Source organism: Anolis sagrei, chromosome 6, assembly GCF_037176765.1.
Source record: "Anolis sagrei isolate rAnoSag1 chromosome 6, rAnoSag1.mat, whole genome shotgun sequence".
Classification (NCBI taxonomy): domain Eukaryota; kingdom Metazoa; phylum Chordata; class Lepidosauria; order Squamata; family Dactyloidae; genus Anolis; species Anolis sagrei.
In genome coordinates, this window is record NC_090026.1 from 134,169,078 (window position 1) to 134,188,096 (window position 19,019).

The 19,019-nt window shown below is 46.8% G+C and overlaps 2 protein-coding genes across 3 annotated transcripts; both read right to left on the reverse strand.

Annotated features, from left to right (window-relative positions):
* Positions 1–779: 779 nt before the first annotated feature.
* Positions 780–18,367, reverse strand: LOC137097411 (zinc finger protein 420-like). 2 transcript variants are annotated; one of them, XM_067470485.1, is made up of 2 exons: positions 18,323–18,367; positions 780–3,564 (listed from the first exon to the last, which is right to left on the reverse strand). In XM_067470485.1, the coding sequence occupies exon 2, from the start codon at positions 3,385–3,387 to the stop codon at positions 1,840–1,842; it is 1,548 nt and encodes a 515-aa protein (XP_067326586.1). In that variant the 5' UTR covers positions 3,388–3,564; positions 18,323–18,367; the 3' UTR covers positions 780–1,839. The 2 variants fall into 2 exon arrangements, with proteins under 2 accessions (XP_067326586.1, XP_067326585.1); XM_067470484.1 differs by lacking the exon at positions 18,323–18,367 and adding an exon at positions 13,554–13,603.
* On the reverse strand, positions 10,264–13,587 carry LOC137097409 (zinc finger protein 420-like). The gene has a single exon (XM_067470472.1). It carries the CDS (start codon positions 13,570–13,572, stop codon positions 11,740–11,742), a length of 1,833 nt encoding a protein of 610 aa, XP_067326573.1. The 5' UTR covers positions 13,573–13,587; the 3' UTR covers positions 10,264–11,739.
* Positions 18,368–19,019: the final 652 nt, after the last annotated feature.

Consider the following 19,019-nt stretch of genomic DNA (forward strand, 5'->3'; position numbering starts at 1 on the left):
GTCTTTATGGGACATATATCTTTGTTACTGCCAACTCTCGAGCTTGGGTCCTTGGACTACCGTTTCCTGTGTTGCTGTGTTTACATTACTCAACGGCTTGACTACAGACTGGTTTGACCAACGCTTTTGTCTTTTTGGACTTAACCATTGCTATCTTCGTGTTTGGACCTTGCATCATTTTGAGACTTCGTTTTTTGCCACTTGTCATTGTACTTTTGAACTGTGTAAACTTTAAAGCAGATTGCTGAATTCTTCTGTTAACCCGGATTAAACAGCAATATAATCCGGGTTATATTTTTGTTTCTGGCATTGCTTCGTTTTTGATGCCAAATTATTGTCTTAGTTCTTTGCACTGAAGTTAAGTGCTGTAAAATACTCTTTTTGTGTAATAAAGCTGTGTTTGAACCTTTTACCTTGTGTTCGGCTCTACTTAAGGCTTCTGGGTCTTGACACAGTTTACTGAATAATCACAAGCAGTATTAAAAAGGGTGAAAAGGGCAAGTAGAGGATTATGCAAGAAAATCTAAAAACAATCCAAACCGGTAGGCAGGCAAATATAATCCATAAAAAAGAACAGAGTTGATTCTTAATCCCACAGCAAAATCCACAAATGCATAGTCCTTAATTTTCAAAACACCGTGTTGTGACACCCCAAAATATGTATCCCAATAACATAAACTGATTTGTGTTCCAAAATTTATTATTTATTTATTTACAGCTTTTATATTTGGCCATCTCCTTTGATGTAAATCTTCACTTCATTAACTTGACACAAGTCATTGTTATAAGAAATTTTATTCTCAGGCACGTAAAGCTTATTGGTTACACAGTAGTTTCTTCACAGTACATAGATCTACAAAGTACACCAGAAAACGAGCACACAGACCGGGGTCTAATTCTAAGAACCTGGCCCTGAGTTGTGTCCCCAATTGCTCTGTTCCCCTCAGATAATCCTACGCAACCACACTTCTTCTTTGGCAAGTCTTCTAATTCATACTCCCCACAACTGACATTTGCCCCTCTTGTTGTTGTTGTTGTGAAGTAGTGATAAGGCGGCCCTGACATTTCTTCCAGTGGGATCATGACGTCTTCCATCTCTGAGGCGAAACGCCGCTTGCTGCAGTGATCCTCTCTTTGAGGCATCTTCCCAATTCTGTTTCTAGGTGGCTCTCCGCCATTCCTACGAAACAAAACTCTGCTCTCATTGAAAACGAAACCTTAACCATTTGTGTCCAGCATCATATGCTTCTGAGTCCAATATTTCCGGGCCTTTCTGCAAAGGCACCCCAATATGATAAGAGGACCCCAAGAGTGTGCTCTCATTTGTCAGCATTAATGAGCACTGCCATTGTCTTGTCTTCGATCAGAGCCTTCCAAACTGTGTGCCATGACACACGCGTGTCTGCTGTAGTCCACAGGTGAAGTGCTGGTAAGTTCAAGTGTAGGTTGAGCTATAATCTTTCATGCATAATTTATTGATTGAATTACATTAATTACCACTAAAATTGATATGTTTCTAATTAAGAAAATAAAACCCCTTTGTGATGAGCAAACCACATGGAGCAGCTATAGAGGAAACTACAAAAGAAATGTATATCCAAAGGAGTATATGAAACCTATCTCTATACATTATTATATTACATATACATGGAAAATCTTACATGGGATTGGTTAAACCTCTGGTTTCTTAAATTGAAGTACCATGTCACGAAAGGATGCATGTCTAAAGAGTGTGTAATCAAAATGAAAAGCTTGGAGAGTGGTATTTAGGTCAAATGCCACTGTTGTCTCCAGTGAAAATCTATGTATATGAAGGTCTGAACTCTCACAGAAGCTCTTTCAACACTCCATGCTTTCATGGGGTTTCTCCCCAGAGTGAACCCGCTGGTGTGAACGTAGATTTCCACTGTGAGTGAAGCTCTGACCACACTCAACACATTTATAGGGTTTCTCCCCAGTGTGTGTTCTTTGATGTCTATGTAGATTTCCTCTCAGAGTGAAGCTCTGTCCACACTCCAGGCAATTATAGGGTTTCTCCCCACTGTGTGTCCTTTGATGTGAACGTAGAGTTGAACTATGAGCGAAGCTCTTTCCACACTCGAGGCATGTATAGGGTTTCTCCCCAGTGTGAGTCCTTTGATGTGAACGTAGAGATGAACTTTGAATGAAGCTCTGCCCACATTCCAGGCATTTATAGGGTTTATCTCCCATGTGAATCCTTTCATGTAGCTGAAGAGAATCCCTCCGACTGAAACTCTTTCTACACTCCAGGCATTTAAAGGGTTTCTCCCCAGTGTGAGTTCTTTGATGTTTACGTAGATGTCCTCCCTCAGTGAAGCTCTGTTCACACTCCAGACAATTATAGGGTTTCTCCCCACTGTGTGTCCTTTGATGTGAACGTAGCGTTGAACTATGAGAGAAGCTCTTTCCACACTCCGGGCATATATAGGGTTTCTCCCCAGTGTGAGTCCTTTGATGTCTATGTAGAGTTGAACTTTGAATGAAGCTCTGTCCACACTCGAGGCATTTATAGGGTTTCTCTCCCATGTGAGTCCTTTCATGTTGGTGAAGAGAATCCCTCCGACTGAAATTCTTTCCACACTCCAGGCATTTAAAGGGTTTCTCCCCAGTATGAGTCATTTGATGTGTACGTAGATGTGAACTCTGAGTGAAGCTCTTTCCACACTCGAGGCATTTATAAGGTTTAACCCCAGTGTGAGTCCTCTGATGACTATGTAGATGTGAACTCTGAGTGAAGCTCTGTCCACACTCAACACATTTATAGGGTTTCTCCCCAGTATGAGTCCTTTGATGGGAAGGTAGGTCTCCACTCTGAGTGAAGCTCTGTCCACACTCCATGCATGTATAGGGTTTCCCTCCAGTGTGAGTTCTTTGATGTGAATGTAGATGTCCCCTCTGAATGAAGCTCTGTCCACACTCCAGGCATGTATAGGGTTTCTCCCCAGTGTGAATCCTTTTATGGGAACATAGAGATGAACTATGAGAGAAGCTCTTTCCACACTCCAGGCATGTATAGGGTTTCTCCTCAGTGTGAATCCTTTGATGGGAACGTAGAGATGAACTATGAGAGAAGCTCTTTCCACACTCGAGGCATTTATAGGGTTTCCCTCCAGTGTGGGTTCTTTGATGTGAATGTAGATGTCCCCTCTGAGTGAAGGTCTTTCCACACTCCAGGCATTTATAGGGTTTCTCCCCAGTGTGAGTCCTTTGATGTGAACGTAGATGTGCTTTCCGAGTGAAGCTCTTTCCACACTCCAGACATTTATAGGGTTTCTCTCCAGTGTGAGTCCTTTCATGTAGCTGAAGAGAATCCCTCCGACTGAAACTCTTTCCACACTCCAGGCATTGATATGCTTTCTCCTTCATATTAACAGTGATATGGGTGTTTAACTGCAACACAGAAACTTGTCTCTTCCAGTTTTCTTTTCGTGTCCGTAAGACAGGTCACAAATTCAGCAACATCTTCACCTTGAGATGATTTCTTCATACATTCTTGGTTTCCTTCCTCAACCCAAGAGGTGGCTCCATAGAATCCTCATTTCCCTGGTCAAGAAAGAAGCAGAAGGTCAAGTGTTGGGCCAAAAATGTGTAAGGTGAATTTCACAAATTAGAATGGGTTACTGAGGAATGTAAAGAGAAAAGGGAGGAGGGAGCAAAGAGGAGCAGAAAGGAGTGAAGGAATGTAGATAGGCAGTAGTTGTGGAGTGCCGGGAAAAGACATCTGGGTGAAAGGTGGAAAGAGATCAAGTTGACCTGAAAAGATGGGAGTGGGAAGGAGACGTGAGCAGAATGGGAAGAAGTGGTTTTCAGAATTGTGCAGAAAGAATAGTTATGCTTTGCTTTGGAACAAAGAGAACACAAGGGATTGTTGATAGAACAAAAGGGAAAACAAGAGGGTGTTTGTGAGCAGAAAGAGAGAGGCATTGGAGCAGAGGTGACAAGCTCTGAGGAGAAAAACGGGAAGGAAGGTTTCGATATCATGTGTATGCGTGTGCATCTCGGCATCAGATTGAGACTATAAGATCCATGACCGGGAGACAGAGAAACGTGGCACTTTTCTTGACGCTATCTTTGGCTCCTCCCCCTTTCTGCCATCGCAGGGAAAGCACCATCCAAGCCTTCCTGGCAGATGGCCACCCAGCTCCATAGGCATGATGATTTGCCTTTCTGTCCATATGGCCATCTGTCGGGAGGCGGCCCTATGGACTGACAGGCAGAGGATTTTATGTATTGCTTATGTATCACGAAGGAGGTTACGACGACGCCTTTCTCCAGGACGGGCCCAAGGCGGCTCACATCGCAATTCAAATATACAAACCAATAAATAGAAACCGTAAATAAACACATATTAGAGAGGTTCAACAATCCTTAAAAACTTCCCATATTATCAAACACTGAAAGTTCAAGTCGGTGTAAACTTCCCACTGGGTTGTATCCGCAAGTGCCTGGCTTCAGTTCCAAGCTGCTGCAAAGAGGGAAGTCTTCCCGCCTTTCCACCCTGTCACGAGGGGGGGGGGGGGGGGAGCAGATCTGATTTCCTCACAGAGTTCGGAAGGACCCACCCAGGCCCCCCCGGTCCAAGGAAAGAAGGAAGGCACCCCCCAAGCCCTCTTGGCAAAGGGCCATCCTGCCTCCAATGAAAGAGGGCGGAGACCAGGAGCATCCACCCCTTCTGCTCGGCCTTGCTTTCTGCAGCAGCAGCATTGGTGTTTCTTCACGTGGAGATGGACGGCTTCCTCCGGCCCTTCGACCAGATCTGGACCACGGCCTCCCACCAGATGCCCCTCGCCTGCTACTACGGCAACCAGGGCGAGCACTTCCTGCCTGCCCTGCGGCCTGGGGCTCTGTCTCCCGGTGGACGGACACCCAGGGGTGTCTCCATGGCACACCCAACCGTGAGCCCTAACAACAACAGCCACCTCCTTTGGGGTTCCCTCCTTTGGGGTCCCCCCCCTCACCAAGGCCTCCCTCCCCCTCCAATGTATTTATTGAGGCAAGAAATAGGGAGGAACGGACCTTCCTCCCTCCCTCAGGTGGCCTGATCTGCTGGGGCTTCTCACCCCAACATGGAGCCCCCGGTGGCGCAGTGGGTTAAAGCCTTCTGCTAGCAGGACTGAAGACCGACAGGTCATACGTTCGAATCCGGGGAGAGGCGGATGAGCTCCCTCTATCAACTCCAGCTCCTCATGCGGGGACATGAGAGAAGCCTCCCACAAGGATGATAAAAATATTGAAATCATCCGGGCAATGTCCCCTGGGCAACGTCCTTGCAGACGGCCAATTCTCTCACACCAGAAGTGACTTGCAGTTTCTCAAGTCGCTCCTGACACAACAAAAATAAATAATAAAAAAACCAAACAAACAAACAAAAACAAACCAACCTGAAACCTTTTCCATAAATATCTGCAGCTGCGCCTGGTCTTCTCTGGTTCTCCGCCCTGGGCTCCAAGGCCCGTGAAGCAGGCCAGCCGGGACCGAGAGCAGGGCCTCCCCAGAAGGTCGCACTGAATACTAATTCTAATATTAGTATTATTATAATACCATAATAACTTTGGTGAGCTGTTATATTTATTATTATAGATCAGAAGAACTCTCCAACCTCAGCCACACTCAGTGTTTCCTCCTCCTTCCTTCCTTCCTTCCTTCCTTCCTTCCTTCCTTCCTTCCTTCCTTCCTTCCTTCCTTCCTTCCTTCGTGTCAAGTCAGGAATCCCTTGGATGTTCCCCCATCAACTTGTAAACCTTTGAAACCCTCTTAAAAATGGAAACCCTCAAGCAAATACTTTCAGACAGAATACTCCTCTTTGCTATTCATTCTATTCTTCTTCTTATTATTATTATTATTCTGACACAAACACACAGCAAACGAGATCTCTATGCTGGATTTCGTATCACAAAATCACAAATCGAACAATTCCCAAGCATCAAGGACTTTGGGATGTATTTTCGAATTATGCGCACAGATCCAAGTCAGGAGGCCTTTTGCAGTTGACGGATCGTGATTTTGTCAATGTTTATCGTTCTCAAATGCCGGCTGAGATCTTTTGGCACAGCGCCCAGTGTGCCCATCCCCACTGGGACTGCCTGGACTGGTTGATGCCAGAGCCTTTGCCATTCCATTTTGAGGTCCTGTCACTATTACGGTCATTGTGTCTGTGAACCCAGATTCCGTCTTCTAAAAATGCATTTACGTTACCAAACACTATGCCCTGAAGCCCCAGAGAACCCCCTTCTTCATGCGAAGAGGGGAGTTAGTGCCCGTCTCCGTCCCAATGGATGCGAAGGGCTGACTCCTGCTGGGACTGGCCAGAGAGAGATGTGGGCACAAAGGAGCAGCCCCCTCAAGGTGGGACCCCATGGCGGCCTCTCTAGGGATCAGCCAGGTCTTCCAGAGGAACTCTATGGCTCCTGGGACCAGAAGCCGGGCCATTTCAGGGCAGTTGGGGGTTTCTGAGGTCTCAGGGCCTTGCAGCTCAGCCAGGAATGAGTACCCCATAGAGATGGAGGTGTTACTGTGCATATATAGGAACATGTACACATACATACCCATATGGAATTGCGGGAATTGTAGTTTTACTAGGTCTTCAGCCTTCTCTGCAAAACAATCTTGGAGAAAAGTGTCTAACACTAAGATTATTTGGCAGAGAAGGCTAAAGACCAAGTAAAATTACAACTCCCATGATTCCATAGCACTGCACCACACACACACACACATATATATCCCATACATTCACACCCTCCATATGTTTATGTATGTACATATGCATTTGTGTTCACAGAAACATATTTGTAAACATATCCATAAAAATATTTGTAAAGATATTCCCAAAAGCATTGACCAAATATCCGGATATGAGTATTTGCAGAAAATTATTCACAAAAATATTCCTAATGATATCAACAACAATATTCATAAAAATACTTGCCAGCGAATCACCTCCCAACCAAGGATTCCCCCAGGCAGGCTTTGAAGCTGCAATAAACAAGCAATTAGAACCAAGGCCATCCAAGCTAGAACTGAAAAGTCAACGACAGATCCCAAGTGTAGACTCTGCAAGGAAGCAGGCGAAACACTAGATCCCACCACCCTCAGCTGCTGCAAGAAGATCCCGCAGACTGACCACAAGCAGAGGCACAACACCCTCGCTCAGATGATCCATTGGGACTTGTGCCACAAACACCATCCGCTTGCCACAAAGAACTGGTGGGACCACAAGCCGGAAAGAGTTACAGAGAATGAACATGCCAAACTCCTCTGGGACTCCCGGATTCAGACAGACAGACAGACAGTTTTGGAGCACAACACTCCTGACATCACAATCGTGGGGAAAAACCAAGTATGGATTGTCGATGTTGCAATCCCAGGTGAGAGTAGGATTGAAGAGAAACAACTGGAAAAGCTGATAGGACATGAAGATTTAAAGATCGAACTGCAAAGACTCTGGCAAGGGGGTCAAGAGGGTCCCAGTGGGGATGGGCAAAAGCTGAAGTCCAAAGAAGGACAAGAGAACTCAAGAACATCTGGTGGACAAAGAAGGCTGAAGAAATCCAACACCTGGCAGATACCCATGATGCTCAGGGATTTTTCAAAGCCACAAAGGTCATCTACGGACCAAGAAACCATGGCATACAGCCTCTACGCTCATCAGATGGAACCAAACTCCTGAAGGACCAAAACTCAATTGCACTACGTTGGAAAGAACACTACCAAAGCCTCCTGAAGCGCAGCTCCAATGTGGCCGAAGAGGTCCTCTCACAAATCCCGCAACAACAAACCAGGGATGAGCTTGCAGCACTGCCTAGTTTGGAAGAAGTCAGCAATGCCATCAGCCAACAGAAGAATAACAAAGCCAGTGGACCAGATGGGATCCCTGCTGAAATCTTTAAAGAGGGAGGACCTGAGCTGACACACCAACTCCACCAGCTCATAGAAAAAGTGTGGGTGACCGAGAAAATCCCAGCAGATTTCAAGGACGCCACCATCATCACCCTCTTCAAAAAAGGGGAAAGAACAGACTGCGGAAACTATCGAGGGATCTCCCTTCTAACCTCCGCTGGGAAAATCCTCGCAAGAATCCTTGCAAACCGCCTTCTACCCCTCTCAGAAGACACCCTCCCAGAATCCCAGAATGGCTTCCGCCCCTCCAGAGGAACCGTGGACATGATCTTCACTGCACGACAGCTCCAAGAAAAATGCAGAGAACAAAACCAACCTCTGTACATGGCATTCATCGACCTTGCAAAGGCATTCGACACAGTGAATTGCAGCGGTCTCTGGACCATCCTCCACAAAATCGGGTACCAAAACAAATTTGTGAACATCCTGCGGCTCCTCCTCGATGACATGAAGGCAACAGTCTTGGACAGCAGTGGCTCCCAAAGTGACCCATTTAAGGTGGAATCAGGTGTCAAACAGGGATGTGTTATTGCCCCAACTCTATTCTCCATCTTCATCGCTATGATACTTCACCTTGTTGATGGGAAGCTTCCCACCGGAGTGGAAATAATCTATCGGACAGATGGCAAGCTATTCAACCTCAGCAGACTGAAAGCCAAAACCAAGGTTACAACAACATCTGTTATAGAACTCCAGTATGCTGATGACAACGTGGTCTGTGCGCAGTCAGAAGAAGATCTACAAGCCACTCTAAACACCTTTGCAGAAGTATACGAGAAGCTCGGCTTGTCATTGAACATTGAAAAACCAAGGTGCTGTTCCAGCAAAAGGCACCAGCCAACCCCTCTCCAATGCCAGAGATACAGCTTAATGGTGTAACATTAGAAAATGTTGATCATTTCCGCTACCTTGGCAGCCACCTCTCCACCAAAGTCAACATCGACACCGAAATACAACACCGCCTGAGCTCTGCAAGCGCAGCATTTTTCCGACTGAAGCAGAGAGTGTTTGAGGACCGGGAAATCCGTAGGGAGACCAAGGTGCTTGTCTATAAAGCTATTCCCCTCCCAACCCTGCTCTATGCCTGCGAGACGTGGACTGTCTACAGACGTCACATGCAGCTCCTGGAACGATTCCAACAGCGCTGCCTCCGGAAAATCCGAAGCGATGGTCCTCCGCCACCAACTCCGCTGGACCGGCCATGTTGTCCGGATGCCCGACCACCGTCTCCCAAAGCAGTTGCTCTACTCTGAACTCAAGAACGAAAGCGGAATGTTGGAGGACAGGAAAAGAGATTGAAAGACGGGCTCAAAGCCAACCTTCAAAACTCTGGCATAGACACTGAGAACTGGGAAGCCCTGGCCCTTGACCGCTCCAGCTGGAGGTCAGCTGTGACCAGCAGTGCTACAGAATTTGAGGAGGCACGAATGGAGGGCGAAAGGGAGAAGCGTGCCAAGAGGAAGGCGCGTCAAGCCAACCCCAACCGGGACCGCCTTCCACCTGAAAACCAATGCCCTCACTGCGGAAGAAGATGCAGAGCAAGAATAGGGCTCCACAGCCACATACGGACCCACAAGAATATTGGAACACAATCATCCTCGGAAAGCGAGGGATCGACTAAGTAAGTAAGTAAGTAAGTAAGTAAGTAATAATATCTATAGGTCTGTAATAATATCCATACATCTGTTGTCTATTTTTGCTCAAAAGATATTGAGCCCTCTGCTCCTTCTGTTTTTAATCAGTTTTATAGTAATTTATGCAATGCTTTTGATATGAAATTCATAAATAAATAACATCTATAACACTAATACCTATATAGCTTTAATAATAATATTTGTATCTATAATAATAATAATATCAAAATGCCTATAATAATAGCTATATGTCTATAATGACAACAATACCTATATAGTAACTTGGAACTGGGTTATATGGCAGTGTGGACTCAGGTGACCCAGGGCCCTTCCACACATCCATAGAACCCTTTGGCCTCGAGGAGACTGAAATGGGCCTGTATTAGGGTGACAGTTTGCCACTTCCGTTGTGTATTGATAGCTTAGAAACCAGCTCTCCCTCTTTTCTTTTTTCCCCATTTCTCTACAATGGGCCACAGCAACGCGTGGCAGGGTACAGCTAGTAATAATAATAAATGTGTAAACTGCCCTATCTCCCCAAAGGGACCCAGCGTGGTTTCCAACCTGTATGACAAACATTCAAAACAGGATAACATCAGAACAAACAATACAAAATCAGCCTAACTCGAAAACTTAGTAATTAACAAGTCATGCAACACTACAAACGTAAATAACCTATACGGTTATAAGAGTTAATATACATTTGACCATTTAAGGGTTTCTAGGTAACGACCAGCACTTTGTATTTAGCCTGGAAGCGGATCAGCAGCCAGTGGAGCTGCCGCAGCATGGGAGTTGTCCTCTCACGGTATGGCGCTCCGGCTAGCAATCCGGCTGCCGATCCCTGCACTAATTGCAGCTTCCAAACTATCTTCAAAGGCAGCCCCACATAGAGAGTGTTGCAGTAGTCTAAACGAGATGTGACTAATGCATGGACTACCATGGCCACTGAGACACAACCACCAGCATCCAAGGAAACACAGTAAAGAATTCATGGGCAGGAGGGACTTATATTTTATTATCCCACCACTGCCACCAGAAAGGGGGGGGGGGGAGAGGGGAAGCCCACACACACGGACGGAGGAATGGAGGGAGGGGGCTGAACCAGGCCGGAGGGAGAACCCAAACCCGAAAACCATATCCAAAAGGACCAGAGGTTTCCTATGAAACCCTCACTCTGCCTGTCTTCCCGGTCTCTGATACTTTCAGCAAACACACGTTTTATTAAAAACTGGAACATAGTAATGTATGTATGTGTATGTATATGTACACGGTAAAACTGGGCAGCTCACGGAGTGACTGCCACAACTACAAAAATAAATCAGAAAACACACACCACGGAAACACTCCTATATAGATATACAAAGTCCACCAGAAAACGAGCAAACAGACCGGGGTCTAATTCTAAGAACCTGGCCCTGAGTTGTGTCCCTAATGGCTCTGTTCCCCTCAGATAATCCTATGTAACCACACTTCTGTTTTGGCAAGTCTTCTAATTCATACACCCCACAACTGACATTTGTCCCCCCAATGGACGAGATCCTCAAAGGGCATCCACTCCAACTCCCTTTAGCCAGGCAGGAAGGCACAGTCAAAGCCCTCCCAACAGACAGCCATACAACCTCAGCTCAAAACACTCCAAGGCAGTCTATACTTCACTGGGGTTGGAAGAGACCCCCAAAGGGCATTGAGTCCAGCCCCCTTCTGCCAACCCGGAAGGCCACCCGGCCTCTCTTTAAAAATATCCACAAAGGCTAAATCGCAACAGAGGTGAAGTGCTGGCAAGTTCAAGTGTAGGTTCAGCTGTAATCTTTCTGCACAATTTGCTGATTGAGTTACATTAATTACTACAAAGTTGATATGTTTCTAATTAAGAAAATAAAACCCCTTGTGATGAGCAAACCACATGGAGCGGCTATAGAGGAAACCACAAAAGAATTGTATATACAATAAAGAGTATATGAAACCTATCTCTATATATTATTATATTATACATATTGACAATCTTATATGGGATTGGTTTAATCTCTGGTTTCTTAAACTGAACTACCATGTCACAAAAGGATGCACGTCTAAAGAGTGTGTAACCAAAATGAAAAGTTTGGAAAGTGGTATTTAGGTCAAATGCCACTATTGTCTCCAGTGAAAATCTATATATATGTAGGTCTGAACTCTCACAGAAGCTCTTTCAACACTCCATGCTTTCATGGGGCTTCTCCCCAGTGTGAGTCCTCTGATGGGAACGTAGATTTCCACTCTGAGTGAAGCTCTGTCCACACTCTAAGCATTTATAGGGTTTCTCCCCAGTGTGAGTTCTTTGATGTCTATGTAGATTTCCCTTCTGGGCAAAGCTCTGTCCACACTCCAGGCATTTATAGGGTTTCTTCCCACTGTGTGTCCTCTGATGTGAATGTAGATTTCCACTCTGAGCGAAGCTCTGTCCATATTCTAAGCATTTATAGGGTTTCTCCCCAGTGTGAGTCCTTTGATGGGAATGTAGATTTCCACTCTGAGTGAAGCTCTGTCCACACTCCAGGCATGTATGGAGTTTCTCCCCAGTGTGAATCCTTTGATGTTTACGTAGGTCTCCATCCTCAGTGAAAATCCGTCCACACTCCAGACATTTATAAGGTTTCTCCCCAGTGTGAGTTCTTTGATGTGAATGCAGGCTTTCATTGCGAGCAAAGCTCTTCCCACACTCCTGGCATGTATAGGGTTTCTCCCCAATATGAGTCTTTTGATGTCTATGTAGACTTCCACTCTCAGTGAAACTCTGTCCACACTCCAGACATTTATAGGGTTTCTCCCCAGTGTGAGTCCTTTGATGTCTATGTAGATGTCCACTCTCAGTGAAACTCTGTCCACACTCCAGACATTTATAAGGTTTCTCACCAGTGTGAATCCTTTGATGTCTATGTAGAAGTCCACTCTCAGTGAAGCTCTTTCCGCACTCCATGCATTCATAGGGTTTCTCCCCAGTGTGAGTCCTTTGATGTGAACGTAGATTTCTACTGTGAGTGAAGATCTGTCCACACTCCAGGCATGTATAGGGTTTCTCCCCAGTGTGAGCCCTTTGATGTGAACGTAGACTTCCACTGTGAGTGTAGCTCTGTCCACATTCTAGGCACTTATAGGGTTTCTCTCCAGTGTGAATCCTTTGATGTTTACGTAGACTTCCAACCTCAGTGAAGCTCCATCCACACTCTAAGCATTTATAAGGTTTCTCCCCAGTGTGAGTTCTTTGATGTGAATGTAGGTTTTCACTGCGGGCAAAGCTCTTCCCACACTCCAAGCAGTTAAAGGGCTTCTCCCCGGTGTGAGTCCTTTGATGTTTACGTAGACTTCCACTCTCAGTGAAACTCTGTCCACACTCCAGACATTTATAGGGTTTCTCTCCAGTGTGAATCCTTTGATGGGAACGTAGGTCTGAACTACAAGTGAACCTCTTTCCACACTCCAGGCATTTGTAAGGTTTCTCGCCAGTGTGAATTCTTTGATGTCTTTGTAGATGTCCCTTCTGAGTGAAACTCTTCCCACACTCCAAGCATGTATAGGATTTCACCCCAGTGTGCATCTTTTGATGTGATCGTAGACCTGAACTCTGAGTGAAGCTCTGTCCACATTCAAGACATTTATAGGGTTTCTGTCCAGTGTGAATTCTTTGATGTGAATGTAGATTTCCCTTCTGAGTGAAGCTCTGTCCACACTCCAGGCATTTAAATGGTTTCTCCCCAGTGTGAATCCTTTGATGTTTATGTAGATGTCCCCTCCGAGAGAAGCTCTGTCCACACTCCAGGCATTTATAGGGTTTCTCTCCCATGTGAGTCCTTTCATGTCGCTGAAAAGAATTCCTCCAACTGAAACTCTTTCCACACTCCAGGCATTGAGATGCTTTCTCCTTCATATTAACAGTGATATGGGTGTTTAATTGCAACACAGAAACTTGACTCTTCCTGTTTTCTTTTCGTGTAAGACAGGTCACAAATTCAGCAACGTCCTCACCTTGAGATGATTTCTTCATACATTCCTGGTTTCCTTCCTCAACCCAAGAGGCGGCTCCATAGAATCCTCATTTCCCTGGTCAAGAAAGAAGCAAAAGGTCAAGCGTTGGGGCCAAAAATGTGTAAAGTGAGTTTCACAAATTAGAATGGGTTACTGAGGAATGTAAAGAGAAAAGGGAGGAGGGAGCGAAGAGGAGCAGAAAGGAGTGAAGGAATGTAGATAGACAGTGGTTGTGGAGTGCCGGGAAAAGACATCTGGGTGAAAGGTGGAAAGAGATCAAGTTCACCTGAAAAGATGGGAGTGGGAAGAAGACGTGAGCAGAATGGGAAGAAATGGCTTTCAGAATTGCGCAGAAAGAATAGTTATGCTTTGCTTTGGAACAAAGAGAACACAAGGGATTGTTGACAGAACAAAAGGGAAAACAAGAGGGTGTTTGTGAGCAGAAAGAGAGAGGCATTGGAGCAGAGGTGACAAGCTCTGAGGAGAAAAACAGGAAGGAAGGTTTTGATATCATGTGTATGCATGTGCATCTCGGCATCAGATTGAGACTATAAGATCCATGATCGAGAGGCAGAGAAACGTGGCACTTTTCTTGACGCTATCTTTGGCTCCTGACACCAACCCCCTTTCTGCCATCGCAGCCTTCCTGGTACTCTTGGCCTTGTGTGCCTATGGTAGCAGCTGGCGCACAAATTTGAGTTGTGCAAAGGCCCTCCTGGCCTCTGCTGACACCTGAGCATCAAGCGACAGCGTTGAGTGCAGGAGAACCCCCAAGCTACGTACCTGCACCTTCAGGGGGAGTGTAACCTTGTCAAGCACAGGTTGCCACCCAATACCCCGGTCAGCCCCGCGACTGACCAGGAGGACCTCTGCCTTATCTGGATTAAGCTTCAACCTATTAGTCCTCATCCAGTCCATCACAGCCGTCAGACACTGGTTCAAGGTCTGGGAGGCTTCCTTGGAATACGGTGGAAATGAGTAGTAGAGTTGGGTGTCATCTGCGTACAGATGGCGCCCAACTCCAAACCTCCGGATAACCTCACCCAGTGGTTCATGTAGATATTAAAAAGCATGGGGGATAGAATGGAACCTTGCGGGACCCCACAGGTCAAAGGCCACGATCTGAGCAGGTATTCCCCAGCTTCACCAACTGGGAGTGGCCCTCCGGGAAGGAGCGGAGCCACTGCAGAGCAATGCACCCAAGACCCATTCCGGAGAGCCACCCCAGAAGGATACCATGGTCGATGGAATCGAAAGCCGCTGAGATGTCCAGAAGAACCAACAGGGACACATTCCCCCTGTCAAGCTCTCTTCCGTGGTCATCCACCAAGGCGACCAAAGCCGTCTCAGTACCATAGCCAGGTCTAAAACCAAACTGCGATGGGTTTTTTTAAAAATTAATATAATCTGGCCCTCCAACATTTTGAAGGACTGTGACCTGGCCCTCTGTTCAAAAGGTTTGAGAACCCCTGACTTAGGTGAAGGGTTAGAAGGCATGATCATCAAGTTTACAGATGGCACCAAATTGGGAGAAATAGCCAAGACTCCAGAAGACAGGAGCAGGATTCAAAATGATCTTGACAGATTAGAGAGATGATTGGCCAAAAGTAACAAAACGAAGTTCAATGAGGACAAATGCAAGATACTCCACTTTGGCAGAAAAAATCAAATGAATGGGGAACAATGCCTGGTTTGAGAGCAGTACGTGTAAAAAAGATCTTGGAGTCCTCATGGACAACAAGTTAAACAAGTTAGTGTTCCGATCCAGGGAAGTCCCTGTGGACTACTTTATGTTGGTAAAACAAGCAGTGGCTTAAAAACTAGAATTCTTGAACATCGCTCTCGTATCAAAAACAAAGCTTCAGACTCTACTCTCTACTCACACTTCATAGAAAAATCTCATTCATATACTAGTTTTAAATTCTGTGCTTTAGAAAGAATAATCACAAAGCCTCATGGAGATCAAAATAGCACTTTACTTCAGAGAGAAGCATTTTGGATCTCTAAACTACAAACAGTACAGCAACAAGGGTGAAATGACAAATTAGAGCTCACTTGCTTTCTGTAATCACCGGTAACAAACTGATATCCTTAAAAGGGAGTAACCTCTTGTATCTTATTGCTCGCGATTGAAAACAGAAACAGGCTACATTATATTGAAGTTTCTTTGCAGTAAGTAAATTCCTTTTTTTTGTGTATATAAGAATTTTCAAAATATAACAGGGTGCCACTTTGCATATCTATTGTTTTGTCCCTTCTAAATTTAGTAAAAACCACAGAAGTACTATTACCATTGATTTAATGAAAGAAGAGAATTTGGTTCTTGAAACAAGGACACAAAGCGCCCGAGGAACCTTGATGTGGACTCTCGAGTTGGCTGAAAGCAACACGAACTGTTTCCAGTTTTGATACTTTCAAGTTTGTGGACTACAACGTGAACTTTTGTTGTAACATTATGGACATATTCTCAAGTGGACTAAACACAATGTGAACTGCCTTTACGTTTGATATGTTCATTGATGGATATGTCCTATGAAATTATGTCGTAAACCATATATATTTTGTTTGTGTCACTATTGAAGTTACTTAAATTTGTACCTATGCTGAAGCTTATTTAAATAGGACAACTGCTTATTTACAACCTATTGATGCAGGCCAAAATCCTATTGGCTTTTTTTGCCGCTGCATCACATTGTTGGCTCGTGCTTAACTTGCTGTCCACAAGGACTCCAATATTTTTTCACACGTACTGCTCTCGAGCCAGGCCTCATCATCCCCCATTGTGTATCTTTGCATTTCGTTTTTTCTGTCTAAGTGGAGTCTCTTGCATTTATCACTGTTGATTTACAACTTTATTTCTTTTCTACTTAAAGCTGAAGACTCGTGTGTTTTTCTTTTATGAGTTACTTTATCACACACAGAGTTACAAGGGCTAGAGTAAGTCTGCGGGCTACTTATGCTCAACGCTGGCAGTGCTTCGGTCCACGGATGTCACGCTCCCTCTCTATTCTGTGCAGCCCTGGTCAGGCCATATGACCTGGAGTCACCCTGCATCCAAATCTGGGCTCTGCAATTGAAGGGAGAGGTTGACTTGAAGATGGAAGAATGCGTCCAGAGGAAAAGGGCCACTCAAAGGTCAGGAGAACAAACCCAGTGAGGAGCGGCTTGAAGAGCTGGGCATGTTCAGCCTGCAGAAGAGAAGGCTGAGAGGAGACAGGATGGGGGCAACATGTCAAGAGGTGAGACCGGGGAAGTCATGGAGGAAGGAGCAGGTCTCCTTCCGGCTGCCCTGGAGACTAAGATGCAATGGAGCCATGGCTTCAAACTGCAGGAAAGGAAGGAGATTCCACCTCAACACACTCTCTTTCTCTCTTTCTGCCCCTTGTGGAGTGTGGTAGAGGTTCCTTCCTTCTTTGGAGGCTTTGACTCAGAGGCTGGATGGCCGTCTGTCGGGGGTGCTTTGAATGCCCTTCTCCTGCTTCTTGACAGAAGGGGGTTGGACTGGAGGATGGCCCACCAGGTCTCTTCCAACTCTAGCATTCTATATATATGTGTGTGTGTCACAAAAATGTAATATGGAGATTTGATAAATGTGGATTTGATATCATGATATGCGGGAGTGAATGGAAGAATGTGTGGACGGAGGTCACGTGATGAAAATGTATTAAGAAGTGATGATGGAGGATGATGAGCAACGATTTTAGTGTGACGACTGACCATGATAGTTATTGATTGTAATTAATAACTGTTTTAATGTTTTACTGTTTTAATGTTTTACTGTAATATGTATTATGATGTTTTATAGATTGTATGTGATATTATGGTTGGAAACCGGTCTGAGTTCCCCAAGAGAGGTGAGAAGGCCGGGATACAAAACTTTTAAATAAATAAATAATAAAATTAATGATAATAAAAACCGTGTTGAAAAAACTGATGACAGAGGCTGAATGGCCATCTGCGGGGAGGGCTTGGATGGTGCTTTGGAGGGGAAGACTGGGTGGCCATGGGGGAGGGAGGGGGGGTCTCTTCCGCCCTTGTCCTGTTTCCAGGCCAAGGAAGAGGGAGAGCTCGCAGCCCTTCTTCCTTTCCCTTCATTCTCTTCCTTGGCCTGAAGTGAGGCCCTCCCTCCCTCGCCCCCCTCCCAGGAGACCTCTCCCCACAGTCTCCTGTGGGACCCCCCTCTCCCCTCCAACCCCCCCTTCCTTCCTCCCAGCCTCAGGGGACTCTTTAACTGAAGAAAGAGGCTGAATGGCCATCTGCGGGGAGGGCTTGGGTGGTGCCTTGCAGGGGAAGACTGGGTGGCCATGGGGGAGGGAGGGGGGTCTCTTCTGTCCTTCCTTGGGGGGGGGGTCTTCCTTTTCCTTCCCTTCCCTCCTTGGCCTACAGTGAGGCCCCTCCTCCCTCTCCCTCCCTGGAGGAGACCTCTCCCCACAAAAGCCTCCTTTGGGACCCCCCTCTCCCCTCCAAAGCCCCCCTCCAACCCCCCCCCCCTTCCTCCCAGCCTCAGGGGACCCTCTCTCTCTCTCTCTCGCACAGACACTTTGGCTTTCCCTCCCTCCCTCCCTCCGGGTGTTTGGGACTCCGATTCCCGGCCTTCCTCACAGCCTGCCTCTCTCAGGCCTCTCCCTTTCCCCCCTCAGCCGCGTCAGCCGAAAAGGCCTGGGACCGTGAGGAATGCTGGGAGCCGGAGCCCGAAACACCCTTAGAGAAGGAGGGAGGGAGGGACCCTTTTCGCCTGCGCCGGGGGTGCCACTCCCACAGTCCCTTACCTGCTTCCCTCTCCCTTCGGCCGCCATTCCGGCCTTCCCTTTCCCTTTCCCGCCCTCTCCTCCTCCGGAAGTGAGCTCTGAGGAAAGCGCCCCGCCCTGATGCTCCGCCGCCGCCTCTCTAGGAAGCGGAGTCCTCCCATCTCGCTGGACTTCCGCCTGGCGTCAACATGGAGGAGGAGGAGGATCTCCGCCTGCTTGTGGGCGGGGCTTCACCTGCCCGAGAAGCTTCAGGCCTCCAGCCCCTCCTCGCAACCCGTCAATCAAAACCGGAGAGAAGGCAGCCAATGGGGGGCGTCCACGCGACGGAGCGTCACGGGCTTGGCCAATGGGAGGCGGGGGAGGGGCTTCTTCTTCCCGGGCGGGAAAGCAGTTGGTGACGTCACTCCCTCTCCCTCCGAGACAGAAGAGGAGGCCTCCAGGGGGCGGGGCCAGGGGGGCTTGCAAGCTGTCAATCCGAAGTGGAGAGCGCCAGGCAGCCAATGGGGGGCGTCCACGCGACGGAGCGTCACGGGCTCGGCCAATGGGAGGCGGGGGAGGGGCTTCTTCTTCCCGGGCGGGAAAAAAGGGGGTGACGTCACTCCCTCTCCCTCCGAGACGGGAGAGGAGGCCTTCAGGGGGCGGGGCTAGGGGGGCTTGCAAGCTGTCAATCCGAACTGGAGAGCGCCAGGCAGCCAATGGGGGGCCTCTACGCGGCGGA

Bases quoted from the DNA above. Each gene is read 5' to 3' on its own strand.
- LOC137097411 (XM_067470485.1), bottom strand. From the start codon at position 3,387: ATGAAGGAGAAAGCATATCAATGCCTGGAGTGTGGAAAGAGTTTCAGT.
- LOC137097409 (XM_067470472.1), bottom strand. From the start codon at position 13,572: ATGAAGAAATCATCTCAAGGTGAGGACGTTGCTGAATTTGTGACCTGT.